The sequence below is a fragment of the Coturnix japonica genome, chromosome 1, assembly GCF_054131305.1.
Source record: "Coturnix japonica strain WE chromosome 1, WE-NBRP24, whole genome shotgun sequence".
Lineage (NCBI taxonomy): Eukaryota > Metazoa > Chordata > Aves > Galliformes > Phasianidae > Coturnix > Coturnix japonica.
Window position 1 is genome coordinate 165,841,981 of NC_140663.1, and position 24,592 is coordinate 165,866,572.

Consider the following 24,592-nt stretch of genomic DNA (forward strand, 5'->3'; position numbering starts at 1 on the left):
AGAGATGGAAAGCTATTAAGAGGATGAATAGAAAGAATACAGAATTTAAGGCAAGGAGGTAATTTGCTTCAGAGAGAGAAGAAAAAGCACACAGCATCGAAAAAGTGCTTTCAGAACAATAGCAGGAGTGACTGAGAAAAAGGAGGCGAAAATGAAAAGACAAAAGGGAAAAGGGAGAATCACTGACCTACGGGTCATATGGGTCTTTATGAAAAATACATTGTGAGGGGAAGGAGGTACTCGTGGAATGATAGCATGTTTCAAAAATAAGTGTGGTACACATACAGAACAGGAAAAAAAGCCATATCTGAGAGAATAATCACATTAGGTCTGTATTTGCCTAAAGGTTTAATGTGCGAAAAGGTCTGAAACACTAAGTGAGGCAAAGCCACTAAAAAGGGAATTCTGAGCAAGGCAACAGAAGTAACCATGAAGCTCAAGAGTTCACAGCTTGTTAAACTGTATGGAAGAATCACAAAAAATAGGAAGTTGCTGTATTGATATAAATAAAATATTTTTATATAAATACACAATCAGAGGCAGAACTTAAACTAAACAAAAGATGCTGCTTTGTTTGCAACACAATTCCATTCAATGAATAATGTAAAAAATAAAAATAAAATAAAAAAAATCTAAAGTCTTTGCAAATACTTTTTACTTTTACAAGAAGATGTGCCCGTAAAATAATAAAATTAATAAAATCTTATTGAAAAAGAAGGTACCACGCTTAGCTCTAAGGTTTTTAAATGGAGATTTATGTTAAGATTCATACTATCCCTGATACGATATCACAGCATTAGTATATGCAGGCAGAGGATATCCTACACAGACATGTTAGCAGCTACAGGCCCTAACAGATTAAAAGAATCCTTGGAGCTGGAAGAGACTTTTGAAGGACATCTAGTCCAGCTCCCCTGCAATGAACAGGGAGAACCTAAACCAGATTGCCCACGGCCTGATCCAGCCTCCCCTTGAATATCTCCAGGGACGGGGCATCCACCACATCTCTTGGCAGCCTGTGCCAGTGCCTCACCTCCTCACTGTAAAAGATTTTTTCCTTATATCTATCCTACATCTACCCTCTTTGAGCTTGAAATAACATACAAGGCATTTCCAAATGTGAGAGCATTTTGAAAAGATATGTGTTAAATTTTTTTTTAAATACATACCTGCAAGTGGTTCTGTCTTTTTATCAGCTCTGTTCTTTTACTGTTGTTAATTGAATTATACACATTAAGGAATGTCATATATCTGCTAGGCGTTGCTCCATACATTTTACATGATTCATGGATTACCAGAAATGACTTCCAAAAATCTGAATCACCTATACAATAAAATTTGTTACACAGATAATAAAATCATATTGGAAAATTGTTTAGAAAAAATGAAACCACAAGCAAACAACTTATCATTTTATATTCCTGTTGGCTCCGGAACTTCACAGTGATAATTAGACTAATATTTTCTAAAATGTTGCTAAAAAGCTGTTATCAAGTTGAATGGGTCTCTTAGTTATGCTCTGCTCCTTATTTTTAAAATGGTTATAATTTAAGTTTTATTATGAACTCGTTTTGAAAATAAGCTTTTACTTACAAGAAATTGAAGTTATTTGGTAGTCACAACTACTTTAGCATGAAAAGCAAACTTCCTTCTATTAAGTATCAAACATAGGTACATTCACATTCTGTCTTTCCTCTTGCTTAGCACAATATTAGATATGTAAGGTGGACTACCTCAATTCAGTAATAATAATGTGAGTAAATTGCATTTGTCAAAGAACTATGAGGTAACTTATTTTTTGTCTCTTTCCTGGTAATCCATCTATGCACTGATGTAGAAAAGCAAACTCAAAAAGTAATGCTATGGATCTGATCCATCTGGTGATGTCTCTTAGGGACTTTCAAAGCAACTCTGGAACTATTCCGACAAGCATAGCAGCATTTTGGGATGCTCCCCTTGTACTGTGGAGTCTGATTTACCATGTTAGAATTCCAGAAATACGTTCTGCAGAATAAATATGGAATTTTCTCAATAAAATCTCAGGTCTCAAATGTTAACAGAGTATAAACCTACAACAGAAGCTAAAATCATGCGTTGTAGTCATGTAGTATTTGACATGACATGGAATACCATCTGAAAATCTCTGCATGAAAGATACTTTGCATAACTATATCTCAGTTGTTAGCACAAAAGACATCAGTTGAAGGTATCCCAGTACAGCCTCATTTTGCAGATAAAAGTAGGAAATCATTCTTGATGGCAGTGTTAGACTTACAAGCCTTAAGGAAAAAAGCACAGATTGACTTCAGTGAAACTGAGGGAGACTTTGGGGAAAAATCTGATTTGTGAATGAGCAAATCCTATCCATGAAACCACATATAAGCAAATGTAAGCATAAGGAATATAACTGCTTTCTATTCCTGTAGCAAAGGATGTAAGTAATCTGATAGCTCTCTTAATTTGAATATCCAGATAAAATGCAGGCTATGATTGAAGGAAAGGCTTGTCCTAGTTATAGGACAAACTTCACATTCTATCAGGAAGCTGGGACTTTCTTATGGGAAGGACACTGATAAACCTATTATATGTCTGTTGATTGTAACCTGGCCCTTAATATCATTTTTTCAGACAGTGTCTAAATGGGATCAAACAACCCAAAGTTCAGTTGATGAAAATGAAGCACTCCTGATGCTTCCCTTCAATGAAGGGAAGACATGGGAGTATCAAAGGAATCACCAATATCGTCAGCAGATTGGGTTTGGTAACCCAAAATACATTTTCCAGACGAATGCTCCCAAGTGAAAAATACTTAAGTTCATGAACATGCTAGCAAAGGCCTACTGAAATTACCCATGCCATAATCTGTGCCCAACACAGTGTTTAATGGAAAGTTGTATCAAACTATCTGGTCCACCAAAATATTACCTGAATGTTTTTTCTTAAATCCCTTGTGTGTTTTTCCAGTCTTCTCTTCTTCATCATCATAAAAAAGCATTTCAGGTATCTAAAACAAATCAAAACAGTAAAAACTCAAATTTGAGCTACTAAAATAATTTAGTAACTAGTCTGAAGCTTAAGTCTAGTTACCAGTAGGATCCATACAGAGAGTGTGAGAGTGTACATAAGCATGTGTGTGTGTAAATGAGGCCACAGCTGGAGTGGAGTGGTGGTCTCTGAACGTCGTATGTCTGCATGCCAGTAACTGGGAATATAAGGGATCCAGACCCAACTAGTAGAAAGCCAATAGGAGATCCACATCAGGCATATGTATGTATTTTGCATTATTACACACTTTGTTACAATCACTGACAAAGGGAAAGAGAACAAGGCCATTGGTGTTGTTTGTTGTGTGTCCTTCTGCTGGCAGTATTGTGTGTGGCCAGTCATGTGTGTATGTGTACTGTATATGGATGTTCATGCACCTACTGGAAACACACCCTCAGCCTCACCACTGGATCAAGCTGGAGATGCGCATCTCCAGCAGCCTTACCCTGCTAGGGAACTGGATTTGCAAATCACCTGACACATGAAAAGAATATAGATCTTTCTTATACTGAGACTGAAGATTTTGATCCTACAAAGAAAACATTTTCTGTTCCATCAAGCAAAATGCTTCACAAAGATTCCAGAATAACATAAGGTTTACAGGGCAAACACGGATCAGTAGCAGCTAATTTTAACAAAGGTACTTTTAAACTAGCCACTGAACATACCAAGAAAATTGGTGCCATCATCAACCATAGTTTACTTTATCACTTTGCTTTTAGTCTAAAAGTATTGTGTTCACAAAGACTGTGTTAGATCAGAGTCAGAGTAGGTAGTATTTTGTTCAACACAGAACACAAAAAAAAGCAAAACAGAGTTACCGGACAAATAAAAATATTAATATAATTTAACTGTTTCATAGAATTTTCAGTCATTGTGACACTGCAGAAATGGGTTAGGTAAGCATAATGACAATTATTTTTTCATTACTCAGATTTTATTCTTCAAAATTCAGTTATTTAAACAGGCAATTATTTAAGCACATCGTATCTTTTAATTAAAGCCATTTACCTTTTTCATACTGTTTTCAGACCAGGTTTCCATCCACAAGACCTGACATTTCTTGTACAGTGCTGGATTACTTTCACAATTTATTGTGAAATTTACATTGGTGGAATCCATGATCAAGACAACATGCAGATTCTGTTGGATCCCTAAGGAATTGCAATATACACTGTAGATAACAATCAGTCTGTACAATAATAGATATACTACAGATACAACATAAGTTACTGTCACTTTAAATACTTATCTGAAAATAATTTTTGAGAAAAGATACTAATATACTATGATACAGTAGTGTTCAAATTATACACAGGAAAGGACTTAAAATTATTTTTCCACTTCTGTATCCTTTAACTTAGAATTTCTTTACTTACTGTATGTGAAATAGTTGAAAGTTGGTCCAGTAAATCCATCTTGTGAAGCTTGATCCTTTAGAGGAGACAGCAGTGGTTCTAATTCTTCTGCTTTATATAGTCCAGGAACTTCTCCTATTTGAAAGGTGAATTTAAAATTTCTGAACAAATACACCCACCACAGTTATTCAGACTAATTTGTGTAGCCTGTTTATACATTTTGAGTAGAGCAGTACTTCCCTCCATGTTAGTGCTTCCATTTAAAATAAACAATCTACTTTGTTTGCATTACAGAAATAGACTTTAACAACTCATTCTAACATATACAAAGATAGTGATCCAATACTATGCATGGAACAAATCAAAACAGATTGTGTCATATACAGGTACTTGAGCAAAAAAAAAAAGTACAGAGAGGTAATCAGGAGTTCTGGTATGGAAATAAACTTAGTAACCATCTAATTCTGAACCACTTCTGTATCATAGAAGTAGTACCATAATCTTTTTAGATTCATCTCACCTGAAGACAGTAAGCTATTGATCATCTCGAGGAAAGTAGGATGAACAAACTGATAATCTTCAAGCAGCAGTACCACCTGCTGTGCTTCAATGCCAGCAAGCTCCATCACCTAGAAGGAGTTAAGACATTTTAATCTAAATATAGAATGAATGCATGTTGTTTATAAGAGAACAATAATCTTCTCATGAATATACACTGCATTTTTTTTCCTGCAGCATATGGTCTGTGGTACAATTTGAAAGATTACCAGTTATACAAGACAACAAATAAAGAACATTCTACCTAGATGTACAAGTTGGTAATCAGAAAATAATTACAGCAGACGATTTTGTAGAGTGCATTTATGCACCAGATGTGACTTTGTGCTGGTGTTGCATCACTCCTTCTGGGGACGCAGCTGTAAAATTTTCATTAGCACTTCTGAAGGTACAGAGAGCTGCTGACTTAAAGCTGGCATTTTTAAATAAAATGTATTATTTCACCAGTCACTAAAATTTAATTGGCTTGAACTACTATCCTATGAGCAAGCAGACAATAGTTGAGACAGAATATGAAAACATGCATAAGAAAAAAAGTTTCCAACATTCCTATAAGCTCAAAATGAATATTAAATCCTCAATACTCTGAAAAAAAAGCTCAAAATACCCCAAAAAAGTAAAGTTTGGTGAAAATAAAGAACAGTATATAGATCTACACAGGAACTACTAAAAATCGTTTCATTCGGACCAATGACATTATGCTCTTCTTAAAATCCCTTTCACACAATACTACTGTCCTTCAAAATTCCCATTCTTTTTTAGATACACAAGCACAGTGCTTGAGATTGCAGAACACTCAGTTACTTACACGTTTAAGATCATTTCTGAACTGCTTCAGCTCATAGCCTCTGGAAATTTTGAGAGTAATTAGAAAAGCTCCATGCATATGACTAACTAAGGAGGTAACTGTACGCCGACCTACACCACTCCGTCCTGCCAAAAGAAGTGATCCTCCAGGAAAACTTAGTACTCTGTCCACTCTAGACACATAATTGAGGACTTCCTGGAACAGTAACATCTCTATCTCTTTTTTGTCTCGTCCATAATGAATAAGACCCTATTGAAAAACGAAAACAACAACAACAAGAAAAAAACAATAACCAATACATTCATTGATAACAAAAACAACTAGTAAGATATGGAAGCCTCCAACACTTAAAAGTTTAGAAATGAAAGTCCAAGAGGCCACCCTGGTCTTCATTAGAAACAAATTATTTATGTGACAAAATTTAGATACCCTGCTTGTCTTTTACCAGTAATGAATAAATCACATTTTCTTAGCAAAGGCATCAAGCAGTATCCTCAGCACTCCATTATACTGGTATTCTTTCATTTATTGGAATAGCAATATACCACTGAAATAATCAAAATTAAATAATGAGCCAGATCAAAGTCTGATCTATGTCTCTGACTGCAGATTAATTAATATTGGCACAGTGTTGAACAGTGTTTCAGGTAGTTAACTGCTGTGTAATTGCACATTATGGACTTTTCTATTCAAATACACACAAGAATAGATCAAGATTAAATTCTAACTTATTATATTTGACAAAACCTTGAATTTGAGTTCCAAGACAGTTGCAGTCAGATTAAAAAAAAAAAAAAAAAAAAAAAAAAAGCAAGGCTGAGGCTACTAAACAACTGAGGATAGAGCACAGTCAACCATTAAGATCACCAGTCCACCAAACAGTGCTATCACAAGGCAGACCTCAAGGTTCTCATCAAGTAATGTGCCTAGAAGAGTTAGCATTTGCATTTACTCCTAAGTTTCATTTCTCATATTTCACAATAGATGTACATCAGTGTTTCTCAAAACACAGCCCAATGGGATGTTATACACCAGCCACAAATGTAACTGTCGTGCTTTTAATGAAAGTAACTCTCTACACAGTACTTCCTACTATATGCCATATAGCACTACAGATCTTCGCTTGACCAGATGTAGGAGATGATTCCTTAATCTAGCAGCAGACCGTGCTCTAAATCAGGCGCTTGTATGTCACTTACTCAAACAAACAAAAAAAGGTCTTGAAACCACTGGTATGAATTCTTGCTATGTATATTCTTGAATTAATCCTGTCTTACCTTTTTAATAGTATCTATCAAGTCTGTTGAGTTTAGCTTGCCAAGTGGCTTCCCATGTGATGGTAATGCTTGTCCTGGAGCAGTAAATGCCTCTTGACAAGCTCCCCAAGTTACATAGAAGATATCTGCAACAATAAAACAAAATATTTAGAAGTTTAGGTCCTGATGCACTATCTGGCTTGATTAATTTGATGGTATTAGGCAATTCCTATTCAAGTATTTCAAAATTTATGTAATATGCCCCAAATGCTTTACCTTCCATATTGTCCAGAACATCTGAGCCCCAGTCACTCTGAAACACTTTTATCAAAATATTATCAAATACATGGAGATCCTTCATGCCAACAATTTTATCACGGAACAAACGACATGCTTCGTAAGCAACTACTTCCAATACGTGGTCTGAAGTTTGTGATGATGTTCCTGAAAAAAAGGAGAGATTAAATTTTAAATTTTATATTTTCCAATTAGCCCTACTTTTCCAGAATTTCTCATTTAAAATATGAGACTGAAAATAAGTAAGGGAAGTTACATACCAGCAGGAGAGCATCAGTAAGGAAGAAGAGAAAAAGTAAACATGTTATGAAGTGCTCTTAAGTATCTTCATATGTCACAACAAGAGAAAGTAAAAAATATTCTATGAAAAGCAGTTCTACAGTTTAGTGCAAAAATGCCACTGGAGAATACAAAGACACAATAATCTACACAGATGTAAGAGAGGGGAGATGAGTTTCAGGGGGTAGTAAATGACATGCCATACTGTTCGTCACTAAAAAAGACTAACTTTATATGTCACCATTAGATACAAAAATTGATTTTTTAAATATGCTGAGATTACCCATTCATTGACTGTCAGTATAGCTTTTCTGACCTCATTCGACCTAATTTTATACCATCTGATGATCCAAGAAAATAAACAGAATACGAATCTCATATTCTTAATGTTTCAGTATTACTTATGTAAGCCCTTTATGTAAACATTTTCTCTAATTAATCTAAGAGCTGAAAGTGCAATAAGGGGTAATTGTTCACGACCTAGTAATTTTGTAAGTATACAAAATTGAACATCCTTCCAAATTTCACCCTTGCAAATTAAAAAAGAACTCTTGAGACTGGACTGCGATCATCAAACATTCCATTACATAGATATTTGTAAACTTCTATGTAGATTAGATAGAAATCTATCTGAAGCAAACTTTTGGAATCCCAAAAGACAAGATATATTCTCAAAATAGATAAATAAATAAACAAACAAAAAAGAACACAATTCAAGACAACTTGCTTCCCTTAAACTACAAATAGATCCTGAATGTATTTGAAAACATCATACAGCTTTTTTAATTTACTATGTGGTATAGCATAAAATGATAATTTTTTCCTCAACTGAGTAACAGAGAGTTTGCATCTCAGAAAAAGTACCACAGGATGGAACAGCAAGTTGCACATGAAGTAATATTTTATGTCATTTCAGAACTGTTTTATCAATGAAAACCAAGTGACTTACCACCAGATAAATTGTATCTGAATAAACCAAGAACCCACTGAGTAAGAATACATGGTGTAAAAAGGTAATGACCATGATCATCAACTGTGAATTTTGCTCGTACCTTCAAAAAAGGAGATAATAAAAAAACAAGAGATGTTCAAAAATAGAAATACAGCTTCCATCTTCTCTAAAATGCCATTAATTAAGGCTGGAAATTTAGATATTACTTACACACATCCTTAGTTGTTGTCAAAAGTGCACTGATTAATTGTCCTCTTTTGTGAATGTGATTTTCTCATAATTAAAATATTTCACTTTCTAGGCAGAGGTTTCTTAAATTTTAAGTGGGAGGATAAAAATGAGATTGTGTGTCTAAGCATCTATTTTAACTGTGTAAAATTTTAATAGACACACACCTAATGTGTGCAAAGAACTCTACCCTCCCATCTCTCTTCTTTACAATATCCACAGGTTACTATCTGCTCAAGTGATGATGTCCACTATCTCCTGATTCAGTAAGCTGGAAAATACTACTACCCACATTTTATCAATTGGGAACTTGAGGTACAGACAGTTTAAGATGATTGCTGAAATCATACACTAAACCTGTATCGAAGTACGATACACTATTTATTGGGTTTACTTCTGATATCTAGAAATCTTTTCGAATCAGATACCAACATTATGAAAAATATACAAATATAAATTTTAATACTGGCAAACCTTTTTATTTTCTTGTTAATATCAAAAGCAGATTATTAAGATATATATATTTCTGTACTTTCCATCTCCCTGAAAACAATAAATTACATTTCCATACCTGCTCATATACTTGAACCATAGATCCTGCTAGCTGATGTATTTTTGGTAAAGAACCCCAAACGGGGTGATTTTTGAGGTTTTTCTGCAGTACAGGTTCCAAGTAGGCACTATAAATAGTTTGTAGTTGGTCTCTATCTGGATAGCTACACAGATTTAAAAAAAAAAAAAAAAAAAAAAAAAAAAGGAATTATTATGGATTATCGTTCTTAATTGCTCTATTTAAAAGAATCTAAGTTATACTAAGTTATACTGACAACTATTGAGAAATGTCATCCTAGTATCAGTATCATAGTCTCATGCAGGTTGGAAGGGACCTTAGAGATCATCGAGTCCAACTCCCAGGATTCGAGCCTCTGTGTAGCAGAGCGGCACTTCTACCACTTGCGCCACAGGGGGGATTCAAACCTGGGCCCCAGTGTTGCAAAGCGGCATTCCTACCACTGCACCACCGGGGCACACAATGTCAATGACATTTCCATCTAGCAGCTAAGTATCATCACTGTATTACTGCCATTATTGTTTTACTTTCTGAGGCCACCTTTTGAAAGTCTGTCATCACTTGTAAATGTGTTCTAAAATTAAAAAAAAAAAAAAAAAAAGCAAACACACAAACAACAAAACAACACTGCCAACACCTGCAGATTACTTAAGTGGTTTCCAGTGCCAAGAGGTACCAAACAATACCAAATAGTAGAATAATAGAATGGTTTGGGTTGAAAGGGCCCTTAAAGACCATTTAGTTGCAACTCTGCTGCCATAGGCAATAATGCCATCCACCTGGCCTTGAGTACTTTCAGGGACACAACATCCACAATCTCCCAGGACATCATCATCCTCATAGTATCTCATCAGAACCTAACATTTTTCAGTTTAAAATCATCACCCCTTGTCCTGTCACTACATTTCCTTGTTGTCTCAGCCTGTCCCCGCAGGAGAGTTGCTCCAGCCCTTTGATTATCCTCTGGGCTCTCCTCTGGACCCAGGGTCTCAAGAGAGCAGAATGAGGGCGGGAGTTGGGGAGGGAGAAGGTGTGATTTTGAAATGTGAACATCCCAAAACCGTTAGAAAACAGGATGAGAACAGCTGCATCTTCATAACCAGTATATTCAGTGAGGGCTCTATAAACAAGCTGACTCTGAGTTCTGAATGTAAAACCTCACTTTCACATACTTACTCAACTGCACAAAGACGAACAATAGAAGTAAGTCTGGAGGTAAGTTTATGTCTTCCTAATGTTCCTCCAGCAGTCATGGATGCCACAATCTGGATATTTTCTAAACCAACCCACTCCAGATTTTCATCATAGAATCCTTGGTATGTCAGAACCTTTTATAATTGCATAAACATTTTATTAAATGAAAGTTGTCAGTATATTTTACAAAAAATTATTAGTGAGAGATACAGCATTATCACTATTTCCTTGACTGTCAGTGGGATGCTCAGTAATGGTGTCTTTTTCCCTAATAGTCTCAAAAGTAAATTCTTAAAAAATTATAAAATCCAGTAAAGAGAAGTCAATATTACATGATGAGAAATCAAGGGAAAGGACAGTTGGATAGAATTGTCCATAACTAGCTGGTAATTCTTCCTTGAGAAAAGCATCTAACATTAAGTAGGTTTGACATTTCGTCAGTGATACCTTACTCCGGGCATATGATTAGTATTAGGAGGCTTTGTGTCTAAAAGCGTATTAAAAAGGAACAAATCCATAAGGGAAAAAAGATGACATATATGAATTACTCCATAGCAGTCATTCAAATAAATACAGAGAAAGAATATATCATTAGCAGGAAGAGGTATAAAAATCTAGAGAAAATTGTTTTTAAGTATTTCATTTTGAATTCCAGTCTACACTAAGAAGAATACTACATCACATCTACACTGAAAGGAGCGGTGTGTCACATCATTAACTTACACTGTCAAGTACTGTCTTTATCATTTAAAAATGTACAGACACTGAAGTATTTCCAGGGTATTAGTAAACAGGTGTTTACCTGCTGCAGAAAAGCCACGAGAGTGCTTGTTCCCCATTTATCAGGTTTGGGTAGATTTATATCCTTTAAGTACAAAACAAGTCTTTCACAGTCTTTTGGTCTGAATACTCGCCCAGTGTTTGTACTTATTACAATGCAAGTTTGATTTAATTTCTGTATAAGGTGCTGAGAGGTAGTTTGCGCACTGCAGTGAATGGCAGCAATCTGAGTGGATCGAAGTTGAGAAAATGCATATCGAAGTAGCATCCTATAAAAGCAAAAGTGTACACATATGTAAATATACACAAGATAAAAACACATTCAAATTCTGAGTATCCTAAGATATTTTATAGCTTTTGAATTAAAATGCACATACTGCAGACTGTAGTAATATGAGGTGTTGCATGAGGCTTGCTGAATTTACCACTTTCCATTCAAGACATTCAATTAAAGTGTAGTGTACATCTACATAAAATAAAGACCCGTCTTCAATACCTTATATATATTGCACAAACCCACATAAATAAGAACCTAAAATAAGCAACAGTATGATTATAATTCAGCTGTCTGAACAAAGGGATCCAAGATGAGACCAAGACCAGGTATCTCAAGTGCCTTTCAGCTGTTGCCTCAGTGATAGTACAGGTGCTTCAAACATCATGTTTCACATCTAAAAGCCTCATACATATGTCTCAGATGCACAGTGTCAGCTTAAGCTTTCCCTACATTTTCTTACTTGCCTCTATAGAAGGCTTGCTTTTTAGTAACGTAAACATATTCTATAATTAAAAATGAGAAAAATCACATAATAAAATCATTAATATAAAACATTATTAACTTTTTCAAACAGACAGAAGAATGTTTTGCTTAAAAAAGAAAATGTAATTTTTTTACCCCTTTCCGCAACCTTCAGGACCCACAAGAAGAAATGGCTCCTTATTGTTGAAGTCTAGCCAGGGTCTGAAGTAATCTAAGCCTCTCTGCATGTCAGGGGTTTGGATGACAGGGAGTGTCTGCAGATTGCTGAAGTTATCAGCTGTCAGATTTTCAGGTTTTTTCAGCCGATACAGCATTAACTGTCCACTGTCAGTGTCATAATATGTGTCCAGGGGCTTCCTTGGATCTGGTGGAGATTCCTGTGCCCAAGTGAAGATCTTAAAAAAAAAAAATAATGTTTCTGTTAAATACATATCTTCAATGACAAGACCTACAATTTAACTACGTATAAAGACTGTTCAGAGTAACTTTGTAAAAAGAAGCATTTAATTCCTCCACTTTATAATTTTGCAGCTTCCTTTGAAATCAAATTTGATCATGTTATGCATATGCCTTAAGATAAAGTCCTGAATTATACAGCATATTACTCTTCCAGATATTTTTTTTTTAGAAATATAAAGAATTAAACACAAAGAAATCAAGGAATAAGAAAAAACTGCATTTAGTACATCTTTATATAAACTTTTTTATATTAGACAACATTTACAATAATAATAAGGGTAACGTAACACATTCTATTTCATTGGTAGCTAATATGCAGAAGTTGAGTTTGAATCTTGATCATCTACCCTGAGTTAGTTATAGTTCTACCCTGAATATGTTAGAACTCCAGACTGTCTTTCGAAAGGAACTGTTACCTTCTCAACAGAAAACCCAAGAGATGCAGTAATTACAAAATATCTGCTGTAGATGCTCATTGCATAAAACAGCATGAACAGAGGCTGTTCTCTGTCACCTGGTGCAGTACAAAAGAATTGCTGCCTGTGCTGGATGAACACAGCACAGTTTCAGGGACATGTGAAACATTTATTTACTTCCAAGCTACTTTAGCTACCTCCCTCTATGCAGCACAGATTGCAAATAAATTAGAGCACAGATATTCTGCAACTTTGAATCTTCACTGAGAGAAGAGAGAAAATCACCTTCTAAGTACTGAGAAATGTTTTATGAACTTGATGAAGAGGATTACCTGCTTTGCAAACTCCAGTCGTGAGCTCATGTTAAGATTGCCACCAAGACCCCGGAGCAAATTAATGACAAACTGTCCACGGTCAGTACACCCACGAAGATGAGAAAGTCCATTCATCACAGTCCCAACTAAACTTGTTTCTACCACAAAATCATTCTGTAAATTGTAAGTCAGAAGACATTTAATCATATACCTAATAATAAATGCTATGCATTGCTAGCAGCGTATTCTTCGTCCCTCCCACTTGATGTGAAATTATTTTAAAACATTGATTTAATTCCGTGTTTAATTATGAACTGAGGTAATGTAGTAATCAGAACTTTTCTTGAGTATTCTGAGAATCCAGAAGAAACCAACATAACTATGTACTGGGAATCTCTCTCAGGAACAGATCATTTATGAATTTTGCTCTTTACCACTAAAGGATGATGTTCAACACCAATGTCATGCCTTTCTTTAGCATCCAGATGAAAATAATTCAAAGTAGAAAAATATCCATGGGTGGAAGAAACAAGGGGGGAAATAGCATTAAAAACAAAAAGGGACTATCTATGGGGGACCTTCCCAAAGGGGAGGTAATGCAGGTGTTCCAATATTAGTTTATTGGCTACAGCAGTGGAGATTTGTAGTATGTTTCAAAACTTTAAATACAGTGATCAAGTTTTAGAAACTCACAGTGACTAGAATGGTTCCAGCATTACTCTTATTAAAAAGAACATTTTCCAAAAAAGCATTGTGATTTCTTTTTATTTAAATTAATATAAATATTTTCAGTTATAAACAAGAAAAATGTATCACCTTAATAGAAACTGAAAAGTGATCAAGTATTCAGTTACCAACCTGCTTGACAACCCAGTTTAAAGCCTTTTCAAAATAGTCCCCAATCCAATTTTCAAGGTTCTCTCTGCATTCTTCAGGCTGACTTCTTAGCCAAGATTTTATCAGAGAGTTAAGATCTGTATCTTCATCACTAAGCCAAAGCAAAAGAAAAGAAGATTGAAACTAACAGAATTCCACATCTTCACACAGATGAGTTAAAGTGGAACAAAATTTTATGAAAATATGTTACATAACAATTTCTTACCAATATTTTGGCTCTACTGGTCATACACAAAATAATGTAGTATGTATGTGAAAAAAATAGGAAATGTATAAGCCAAAAGATTATGGCAAGACAGCTCTGAAAACAAATAAAACCTAAACTAGATTCTCTCAATGATTTGCTTTTCAAGCGTGCTCGAGTAATGTAACCACTCTGCACACTTCAGACCACCTTTCTAGAAAATTTATGAAGTGCTTAGTTTAAGAAATGATAATACTCTCTGACTTACCTCAGAAAGATCATTCCCATTCGAGATATCGTAGCGGGAGACGCACAGCTAAGGTCATGAGTTTCAAAAATAAAGTTGACATTTGAGCCAAATTGAATTCTCTCTCCACTAGGCATAGTTAACAGTCTGTTGTCATCCAAAACAGAGTTCAAGGATTCAATCCATTCAGGGTCAATATCACCATCACAAATTATCCAAGACGTAGTATCTATTTCCAGACAAAAATATAAAATATCAAACCCAAGAAAAACACTTAAAGGATATACCTCTCAACTAATTGAACACTATTTCTTACTCTTCTTTCATCATAACTTTAATATAAGCTCTTTAGGGACATTCTTCATGTTTTATCTTCTGATGTCTACTTTTGTTTTCATAAGTCCAGAAAAGCTGGAAAGTGCCAATCAGTGTTCTTCAACATGACTGGCACCAGAAGTTTTATATACCTTATGCTAACCACAAACTAATAACAACACACTGTAAAAACGAAACTAAAAATAAACAATTTCAGTAAATTAAACAAAACAGTACATCTACTCCCTCTTAAACATACCTTGGGGTTCTCGTACCACTTGCCGAGCACTATTTGTAAGCACACCATCAGACCATTCTCTGGTATCCATGTCAATATGGCCAAGCAACTGATGACGAGGCATTGCTTTGGGATTCATAGCGTACTGTTTCACTACTTTGCCAGTTTTACCAAGTGCTGCCTTTAACATCTGCCAAAGTGTTGATTTCCCTGCACCACTTGGACCCACAATAACTACACCCATTCTTTGACGTAGTTGTTCATACAATTCCAAAGCTTTCTTGACCTAGATAATAAAAGAAACAAAGGATAGGTGAAGTTGTGGAGCTAAATTAATCATGTTCTCTTTTTTAATGCTTTTCCAATCTACTTTGCATGCAGTACCCTTTCTTCTATAATTATGGAATAACAGGCATTTAGAGGATCAGTTAAAATTCAGATATGAAAGAGTAGCAAGAAACTTATTTTGCACCATTGATCTCTAGACATAGACTTTTCCTGAAAAATTAATAAGTTAAAAAACTTTAGCTCAAAAATAAATGAATATGCTCAAGACATAGAATTGCTCAATAAAAGTTAATGTTTACATGTTAATTCTTTCACTGTCCAAAACATTCATAGGAATTTGTACCCAGCTTGAAAAAAATTGCATATCACATGCTCTCATCTCAAGCCTTCTTGCACTATTTTTCATTCAATTAAATGATCAGTCTCCCACGCTTCCACCATACACATCTGTTTTTATACCAATAATCATAATCTAACATTTAGTCATTTTTTCACTTTTTTTATAAAACATTTCACTCAAAAGTAGAAAGAAATTACTCAAACGTATTATCAACTAGCCCTAATTAAGAACAATTCATTTTGTTTTGTTGTTCTAGACAATGTTTACCTGGGTGTTTATAATTTCCAAGCGTGCCTCTTCAAAGGCTTCCTGTAAAGCTGTAGTTAACTTGGTGTACTCCACATCTTTGAAGTCAGTGCCAGGGAAGACATCTTTAACCAGTGCATCAAATCTTGCACAGTCTGCAAATGTAAGCTTTGACATGGTATTAAGCCGCAAAGCTTGAACCACCAAGTGACTTTCCTTAACTGGAAGTAAAAACAAAGAAGCCAAATTAATTTGTATTCTGGTTTGGGTTGTTTTTTTGTTTTGGGTTTTTGTTGTTGTTGTTTTTTGGTTTATTTGTTTTTAGCTCAGAATATACCAGTGCTTGAATCCATACTGTAAGACACAGGAAGCAGAATTGTAAGGGAAACTACAGTCCAGTTTTTCTAACACTGCCTGGAAGTTACTCAAGTGACTAAATATCATATATTCTGACAGGTGAATTCTATTACAGACTGTTTTAATGTATATATAGATAGTCATGCTGGAGATGATACACACTAGCATAATGATTAAAGCAGGACTAAGAGTAGCAGTGTATAATTATCTTCTTTATAAATTGCTTGTGTAAGAAATGAAGAACTAATGGGCAAGGCACAGGGATCTGATCCCTATTTTTGCTTTTTTAATCAAACAGTTTTCTTATGTAAAACATGCAATTTTTCAGAGAGTGGGTGAAAAATCATTGTTTCATCACAAATGCATGATTGCCTAAAATCAGAATGCACTGTAGCCCAAATTCAACCCTAAGGACAGAAAGCCTCCATTCTCTAACTTGCCCTTCCTCTGCATGTTTTCCCCACATGTTCTGGAGCATGAGAATTAGTACATCCTTCCAGGATTAGGAAAATGCTCAGCTTCATCATTCTGAGCAATGTTTTAAATGTAAATGTTACTATAGGCTATTTTTCTAAATAATGTGATAAATCATAAAGAGGGAAAATGTTTACATTAAGGAACTTGTTTTACAAGGCAGAGCAAGCAGTATTCAAGCAACAGTCCTTATGTACCTTATGTACCTCAAGCTAAGAGATACACATATAAACACACACAGAAAAAATCTGGGTCAAAATCATACACTTGATCCACCTATCTAGCCTACCACAAGGATTACCGGAAGTTAGAATTAAAACAAGACTGACAAAATTTCAGGAAGTTTCACATACCTAAACAAAAAGCCAAAAAAGTCATAGAAAAAAACACTGATAGGAACACATTGTAAAACACACTGTTGGCAGTGCTTTGATGGATCCAAACATAACTCAGTTACAAATTGTTTACCATTAACAAAATATTTGCAACATCCAGATTTGCAAACCAAATCTGTCTCTAATAACAAACAGTATCATCTGGACAGATATCTGCTGTTCAGGACATGAGCTACTATGTTCACTACGGATGTAAATGCTCATCTTCCCTGGTATCAATTTCCACGCATTTAAAATCTAAACTAGAAAAAAACATTAAAAATAATCTAAAACATGCATAATGCTCCAGTCTAATATGATATAATATTTTCCATCCTTTCTATCTGTTCTTATGCTTACCTCTGCCTACCAATCTGTGTTTAACATGGCCCTTATCTATCATGTCTATCATGTGACTGTCCTAGTTTCAGCTGAGACAGAGTTAATACAGATACAGACACATAGATAAATAGACAAGAGATCATTATCATTACTATTAATACTCTTCCTTTTCTATGTTAGTAAATAGCTTTTATTTCAACCCATGAGTTCCAGGTTTTTTTCTTCCCCAGTTCTCCCTCTCATCCCACTGGGAGGGCAGGGAATGAATGAACGGCTGTGTGATACTTAGCTGCCTGCTGAATTAACCCACAGCAGTGATCACTTTAGCCAACTTCAAATGAATCAAAATGTTGATGATTGATGAATAATGACAGCATCAGAGGATCTACACTCCAGGCCTAAGCAAAGTGAAAACAATAGTCTTTGGGAATCATTTAGAAACAAACAAATAAATATGACAAACAAATATATATATGACATCAGTCTTTTGTGACCGATAAAGAGCTATCTTGGATAACTTTTTCTTTGCCAAGTGGTCTCTAGCCCAAGGTATGGCTTCTCAAAACTCTGCTGAAGAAGATGTAGAGAATGTTATCTGCATAGTACTCTAAATAATCAAAAGTCTGAAATGATCAATCTTACTTTCTTGCTTTTCTGCACTTCTCTTCAGCTGACGAAGAAGACTGCCACAGCCTCTCAAAACAGTCTTTAATGCTCGTAAACCCCAATCATAGTGCTGCTGTGGTGTTAAAAGCTCCCTAAATTAAAGGAACAAACAAACAAAACAAAAAAATTGTTGAAAACAATTTTAGGCAACATTGCCAGGTTTTCTACTTTTCAGCCAATGAATGACTATGCTTACAATATGGTTTGGGGAAGTGGAAGAGATCCTGTAATAGCATCTATAATGCATTTCAGAGGTATAAGCTATGATACTCTAAAATTTTCAGAGGAAGTATAAACAACAGGAAATATTTATATTATCGTCATTAGTGACATTAACTAAAATCTCTGACAGATTATAACTGTGTTTTTCTATCTGGCATATTTATAACCAAACAGCCATTTCCATTTAAACTAGTTTGGGAGTCAAAATACACATTTAATCACACAGACATATGCTTACATTCATATTTAATGAATGGGGTGCAGTACTTTGCCGCCTTAAGATTTTAACTGCATCCCACCTGCTTTCATACCTGAAGCTCCCAATTATATTGCAATATTTTTATTTTTAATGTGTTTTAAATTAGCCGCTACAGAAATTTGAAGGGTACACCAATATCTGATTCAAGGGCTATACTGAAAATAAAAGTCCAGATGATTCCAAACGTACTGTTTATGACTAGTTTGGTTTCCAACACAAAGCTTTCTATAATTTTCAATATTACCAAAAATTAACAAAAAGTACATGGTAAATACTACATAGATAAAAATAATGTGAGATAACCACAAGGATCAACGTAACCTTCCACAAAGACAGAAACAAGCATATTTTAAAACAAAATTCTTAGCATACCTTGCCAGATTGAAAATAGCGACTAATTTTCGACCAAGTGTTTTAGCATACTTAAAGCCTTCTGAATACAAAATGACTTCTGCAATAAGGTCATTGTCTGGATGAGTCATAGCAACTGGCCTAAAAAGTTGTTTGAGGTTATCAGGCAGTTTTTGTCTTCCTCCATAATCTTTTCCAGCAGGATTCATAGTGATAAAAATCCCAGAATTATGATCCATTTCAACCTGGAAATAGAAATGCAAAAGCAATAGTATATCATCATTCGAAAATATGGGGAGCTGTATAGTGTTAAGTTACAGTAACCAGTCTTTAAATTAGTAAAGATCCAGTTCTTTCAGAACTATTTGTATATGAAAACATTAAGACCATTTTGTCTTACCTTTTTGCCAAGCAATTCACATGAAGAACTATGTTTCTTCAAAGCATGTTGAATAGTCTGAATCTGCATGGACACTGCAGACAGCACAGCTTCCTCAAGTCTATTAAATTCATCAAAGCAGCCCCAGGCTCCACATTTCACTAAGCCCACAAATATGCGTCCCATTGACTTCACATCAATGCCCTTAAAATTAAAAAGAAATACAAATAACAAGGAAGTAACAGAAGTCTACCTACCTACCTACTGAAAAAATACATTACTTTAAATAACCACAAATGTCTAAGAAACAATCATAGGGAACCTGACAAATAATTAAGACTATTTTTAGAATGTAATACTTCTCTATGAACAATGTGAAAAAATATTTCTGAATTTTTAAAGATAAATTATGAGGAACTATACACACCTCATCACAATTAAAGACTAATACTTGTCTTCCAAGAAGTGCACCCAAGGCCTTTACTGATTCAGTCTTCCCAGTGCCCGCTGGACCATAGGGATTTCCTCCAAGACCCATCTTCATAGCCTGAGTAAGAGTTAGGTAACACTTATCTGTCAAAGGTGTATAAACAAGTTTGGGGGAATTACCCTGCAGAAAGAAAACAAGTTATATGGTTTAGTACACAAAAAATAAGTTAAGATATAATTTCATTACTTGCATTCATAAATTAATATATTTAAAAAGAGATGATAAAGCAATGACTAAGAGTATTATCTCTTTTAAGTATGTGATTATGTTCAACATAATGAAAGTTCCCTAATTTTTTTTTAGAATTACAAAAAAAAACTTTCAAAGGAAATGAAAAAAGCACTGAAATAAGATCAATCTGTGTTCATGTCAGAAAGTATTATGTATCCATATTGTATCTGCTTTCCATACAAGCATTATTTTTATATTACCACAATCAAGACATAAAAATAAGCATCCTACTTTTTAATATTTTCTATGAAATAGAACAAAAAGGACAGAACAAATTTGGAAAACTTCTGCAATGTTTGGAAGTCAACTAGCAGCATGTGAGGAATGAAAGTGTTTGACACATTTGAAAGCCACCAAGCACAAATTAAAAATAACATACCTGATATTCATAAGTATATTGAAGTTCAGCATCTACCATCTGAACGTAACATTGTTGGTCTTTCATATAAAATCTCAACTGTTTCTTCCAAGCCCAGTCTTCAGCACTGTGAATTTGAGCTTGATTTAGCTGCTTCACTATATCAATGTTATGAATAATATCTAGAATCAAAGCTTTAAGCTTGAGCTCAAGAATTCCTGATTCTGCATACAATAAAAAAATTTTAAAAATCACAATGTTAGCAATTCTGACATTCACTGGGTTGCTTTCTATTACTATTTGACATTACTGTGATCTTGTTTCAACTATATATATTTACTAATCAGCATAAAATGAGATCCTCACAGAGGCAGCAAGCCCTCATGCAATTTCAGCCATTTGAAAGATGAGCAACCAGCCTAATATGTGTGATGTTTTCTGCCCCTACATTCAAGAGAGTGAGATAGAGGTTTTTCCAGAAACAAATTATTCCAAAAATGTTTACAGCTACATCCACTCAATAAGTGAGGCACAAATTCTTGAGTGATGTAATGAGGGTCTGAAAACCACACTGTATATGTTCTGGAGATTTTAACTCTGAAGAAAGGGATTAGGGGAAGATTTTTCAATATACAGTTACAGACATTTCATATAAAACTACGTGGTGATACATACATATACATTTATTTTATATATATATATGAATTATGTACATTTCCGAATATATAAGCTCTACAAGACTGCTTTTTAACCTAAACAAAAGTCAGTTATTCACTGAAACATTAAATACACTAATGTTGGCAGTAAAAGTTAGCTAATTTGTAATTTCCTACTTAAACAAAGTGAATGTTAAATACTACACAGTTACAAAATCATTATGAGGTCTTACATATTAGAGCTCATTTTTGTACCTGTACTGCCAGTATCTTCCATGCTGATATCAATGCCAGTATAACGTTCCAATTTAGCCATGAGTTCTAATTCTAACTGTTGCAGGTTATGGTTTTTGATAGCATTTTCAACATCTTCAGTGAACTGAATTTGTTCTGCCAAAGAAAGAATCTTAAAAAGAAAGAAGTTCAAATTACATTTTAAAAATACATTAGATAAAGGCAAAGAAACATTTGCAATTGGTCATAAAGAAAATGTTATCAGTGTTTAAATTATTATACACATATATACATGTATACATATATGTAATTTTAAATGTAAATGACATCAAACATTTGCCACACACTTAAGAACAATTACAGTTACCTTTTAAAAAGATAAAATTTAGCAAAAACTTGTAATGCAATCCAATAAAGCAATTACATCAATTGTTCTATCACTGTTGGTGGTACCAAAACTGTTAGAAGCAGTTTTTCTTATTAACAGACACGTAATACAGAAACATTTTAGGCACACAGAGTCTGAAGCCAAAGAGCTCTGATCACATCTTTTACTTTTTTTCGCTACTGACCTGCTAACCATAGCATTTTGTATTCTGCTTTCTGCTTACACTTTATGTAAGATTAGGTGATATGTAAAATACCCCAGTATTTCAAATGTTTACATAAGAATTACAAGAAAAAGAACATTTTAAAGTATTTCTCTATACTACATAAAGAGGGTTTTTCTGGGATTTGCCTGGAGCTTTCTTGCAGATTCACATGTATAGTTTGTGAGACTTTAAAGATAACTTATTTGATGTATTTAAAACTACACAGGGGTGCTACTGAATCATCATCTACAACCTGGGAAGGAAATAGTGATGGATCAATGGAACCTCTTGATTTTTTTCCAGCATCAACACAATCAATTAACAACTTCTTCAGAGTCTCCTTCATCTCCAAAGCCAAACTGTTTAGCCACACCTGCCAAAAAGATTTAAAAACTTCAGCTAAGTTACAAATTATTTTCTCAAAACTCTTTGGAAATATATTTGGATATGATTTTCTTACCTCCACATTACTGGACAGAAGAACTTTATTCCTAAGTGGCACAGTTTCTCCTTCTACTGACTTCATGGCAATTATGTATTTAAAATCTTCATCAAAGCTCACACTATGAATGCCTATTAACCAGAAAACAACTATAAAGTCAGATACTGTTAGGCTTACACATGAATTCCCCCATTTCTAGAAGCAGAAAGGGAGAAAAAAAAAAGAATCTGCAACAGACAATTTAGCTTTAAATATACTTATTTCTGAATAAATACACTTCAGAAATGAAAACTAATGCATTACCAGCAAAAAGTTTCTTAAGATGAGTCTGGATAACCAAAGGATTTGTGGATTGTCCTAAAATTTCTAATAAGTCATCATCTCCAATGAAATAGAATCTTGGAAATGCTGAGCGCTTTTCCTGTATAAAAACAAAAGATTTTTTTATTATTTATTTTAATTCAAACTTATTGACTTTCTTTATAGAAAACAGGATTGATTTCAGTTGTACCTCCAAAAACTCATTCAGAGATCTCTGACACCTCTGAAGCTGATCAAGTATGGCAACTAAGGTACTTCTTATTCCTGCACGGGCATTCAGTGAAGTTATTCTATTATCCCTTCTGATATCTGACAAAACAGATCTTGATAGAAAAAAAATAAACAAAAAACAAACAAAACAAAAAAAAAGAAAGCAGAAAAAGGAACAATTGAATAATTCATAAAGTTACCGTTACAGTTTTAATCTGAGTGTTATATATTTGTAGCTGTTTAATTAAAAATTAAAGCACCCATAGGCTGTATAAGTATCTGATCTATAACTTTCAGTTTTAAAAAAATCTGTGATGAAACATTTCAGAATTTACAACAACATATCTCCAATATAATTTAAGAACTTTTTGGAACAGTTGTTCCTCATAATTCCACTATTAATAACATTGTAGTACACAGTTCAAGGATGGTACAGAAAATATGTTATATTCCATATCACTAACCTAAAATCTTCATCGACTCTGGTAAAACGTGCATGATCTTTGGGCAGAGCTCCACGACCAAATATGGGTTCTAAATAGACCCATTTCCTCTGTATTAGGTTTAAATGTTGCAAAAACTCATCCAACTCGGCGAGTTTTTTTTCCCAAATGGACACTTTATCTTCAAAACCTTTATAATATGGAGAATCTTTGAGGGACTGTAGAAGACAACGATGATCTCCAACTTGGTTGACTATGTCTTTCCAGTCTTTAATAAGCTTGACAGTCTTGCCTTGGCTATCTTCATAATCTGTTAATGTAAAGACAGCCCCAACTCCCCAGAGTTCAAGTTCACGTAATGCTTCTCTGATTGTAACTTCACCATGAGCCCGACAATTCAAATCCTATTTAAAAGCAGAAACACACTTCACTTAAAACTACAGGCCTTGTAGAAATACTTTTTCTTCAAGAATCAAAGACCAATTGTATTTCTCTATTAGGAAAAAAATATAAATATGCATGCAAAACAAAATATTCTACGGCAAACACCATTGCATTTCCAAAAGAACATAAGATAAATAATAGAATAAAAATACAGTAACTTTACATGTCATTATTCATACCTTGAGTTCTGTGGCTTTTTCTATAATGGCATCAGTCACTTTAAGCAAGTCTCCAAACACCAAACCCTGAAGAGTAGTGCCTCGGGGAAGACCCAGAAGACGAAAGAGATCAAGCCAGTGGTCTGGAGAAAGATGTTCCCCTCTAACATATTTTAGGAGTGGAAGTATCATCTACGGGAAAAAAAATCATAAGAAACTACCTAGTACTTATTCAAATTGTATCTGTTTGTTTATAGAGAAGCTATTTAAAAAAATAACATTCTTAAAATAAAGCACTTTTTAAAAAAAAATCCAGGATTTAATGTTTAAGGACTTCCTCAGGAAAACTCACTGTGAAGCACATTTAAGTAAATTGTAATCTTCTCCTATAAGGCACTAAAAAATTCTCATTAATTCAAAACAGCAGCAGGAGATACTTTCTTAACTTCTAACACATTTTTTTTATGATAAATGAACAACAAGTAACATAGTAAAGTATATAATCCAATAATACTACTGGATTTTTTATTTCATACACCTTTCTATAAGTAGCATCTT

The 24,592-nt window shown here is 34.3% G+C and overlaps 1 protein-coding gene across 4 annotated transcripts in view; it reads right to left on the reverse strand.

The window, feature by feature from the left end:
• The window catches only part of DYNC2H1 (dynein cytoplasmic 2 heavy chain 1), a 120,275-nt gene that overhangs the window by 75,663 nt on the left and 20,020 nt on the right, over nucleotides 1-24,592 (reverse strand). For 2 of the 4 annotated variants that reach the window (XM_085556079.1, XM_015852270.3), the window contains 30 exons: nucleotides 24,056-24,226; nucleotides 23,454-23,836; nucleotides 22,970-23,102; nucleotides 22,762-22,879; nucleotides 22,477-22,589; nucleotides 22,270-22,389; nucleotides 21,445-21,595; nucleotides 20,555-20,757; nucleotides 19,882-20,064; nucleotides 19,476-19,658; nucleotides 19,097-19,320; nucleotides 18,220-18,335; nucleotides 16,052-16,251; nucleotides 15,178-15,442; nucleotides 14,625-14,832; nucleotides 14,134-14,263; nucleotides 13,294-13,449; nucleotides 12,222-12,481; nucleotides 11,349-11,595; nucleotides 10,529-10,680; nucleotides 9,353-9,497; nucleotides 8,551-8,653; nucleotides 7,302-7,469; nucleotides 7,047-7,171; nucleotides 5,770-6,018; nucleotides 4,924-5,032; nucleotides 4,425-4,538; nucleotides 4,057-4,199; nucleotides 2,926-3,004; nucleotides 1,170-1,324 (listed from right to left, as the gene is read on the reverse strand). In XM_085556079.1, the coding sequence (XP_085412205.1) occupies nucleotides 1,170-1,324; nucleotides 2,926-3,004; nucleotides 4,057-4,199; nucleotides 4,425-4,538; nucleotides 4,924-5,032; nucleotides 5,770-6,018; nucleotides 7,047-7,171; nucleotides 7,302-7,469; nucleotides 8,551-8,653; nucleotides 9,353-9,497; nucleotides 10,529-10,680; nucleotides 11,349-11,595; nucleotides 12,222-12,481; nucleotides 13,294-13,449; nucleotides 14,134-14,263; nucleotides 14,625-14,832; nucleotides 15,178-15,442; nucleotides 16,052-16,251; nucleotides 18,220-18,335; nucleotides 19,097-19,320; nucleotides 19,476-19,658; nucleotides 19,882-20,064; nucleotides 20,555-20,757; nucleotides 21,445-21,595; nucleotides 22,270-22,389; nucleotides 22,477-22,589; nucleotides 22,762-22,879; nucleotides 22,970-23,102; nucleotides 23,454-23,836; nucleotides 24,056-24,226 (5,106 nt within the window). Of the gene's footprint in view, nucleotides 1-1,169; nucleotides 1,325-2,925; nucleotides 3,005-4,056; nucleotides 4,200-4,424; nucleotides 4,539-4,923; nucleotides 5,033-5,769; nucleotides 6,019-7,046; nucleotides 7,172-7,301; nucleotides 7,470-8,550; nucleotides 8,654-9,352; nucleotides 9,498-10,528; nucleotides 10,681-11,348; nucleotides 11,596-12,221; nucleotides 12,482-13,293; nucleotides 13,450-14,133; nucleotides 14,264-14,624; nucleotides 14,833-15,177; nucleotides 15,443-16,051; nucleotides 16,252-18,219; nucleotides 18,336-19,096; nucleotides 19,321-19,475; nucleotides 19,659-19,881; nucleotides 20,065-20,554; nucleotides 20,758-21,444; nucleotides 21,596-22,269; nucleotides 22,390-22,476; nucleotides 22,590-22,761; nucleotides 22,880-22,969; nucleotides 23,103-23,453; nucleotides 23,837-24,055; nucleotides 24,227-24,592 lie in introns of those variants that run through there. The other 2 variants (XM_015852271.3, XR_014949166.1) reach the window with 2 other exon arrangements.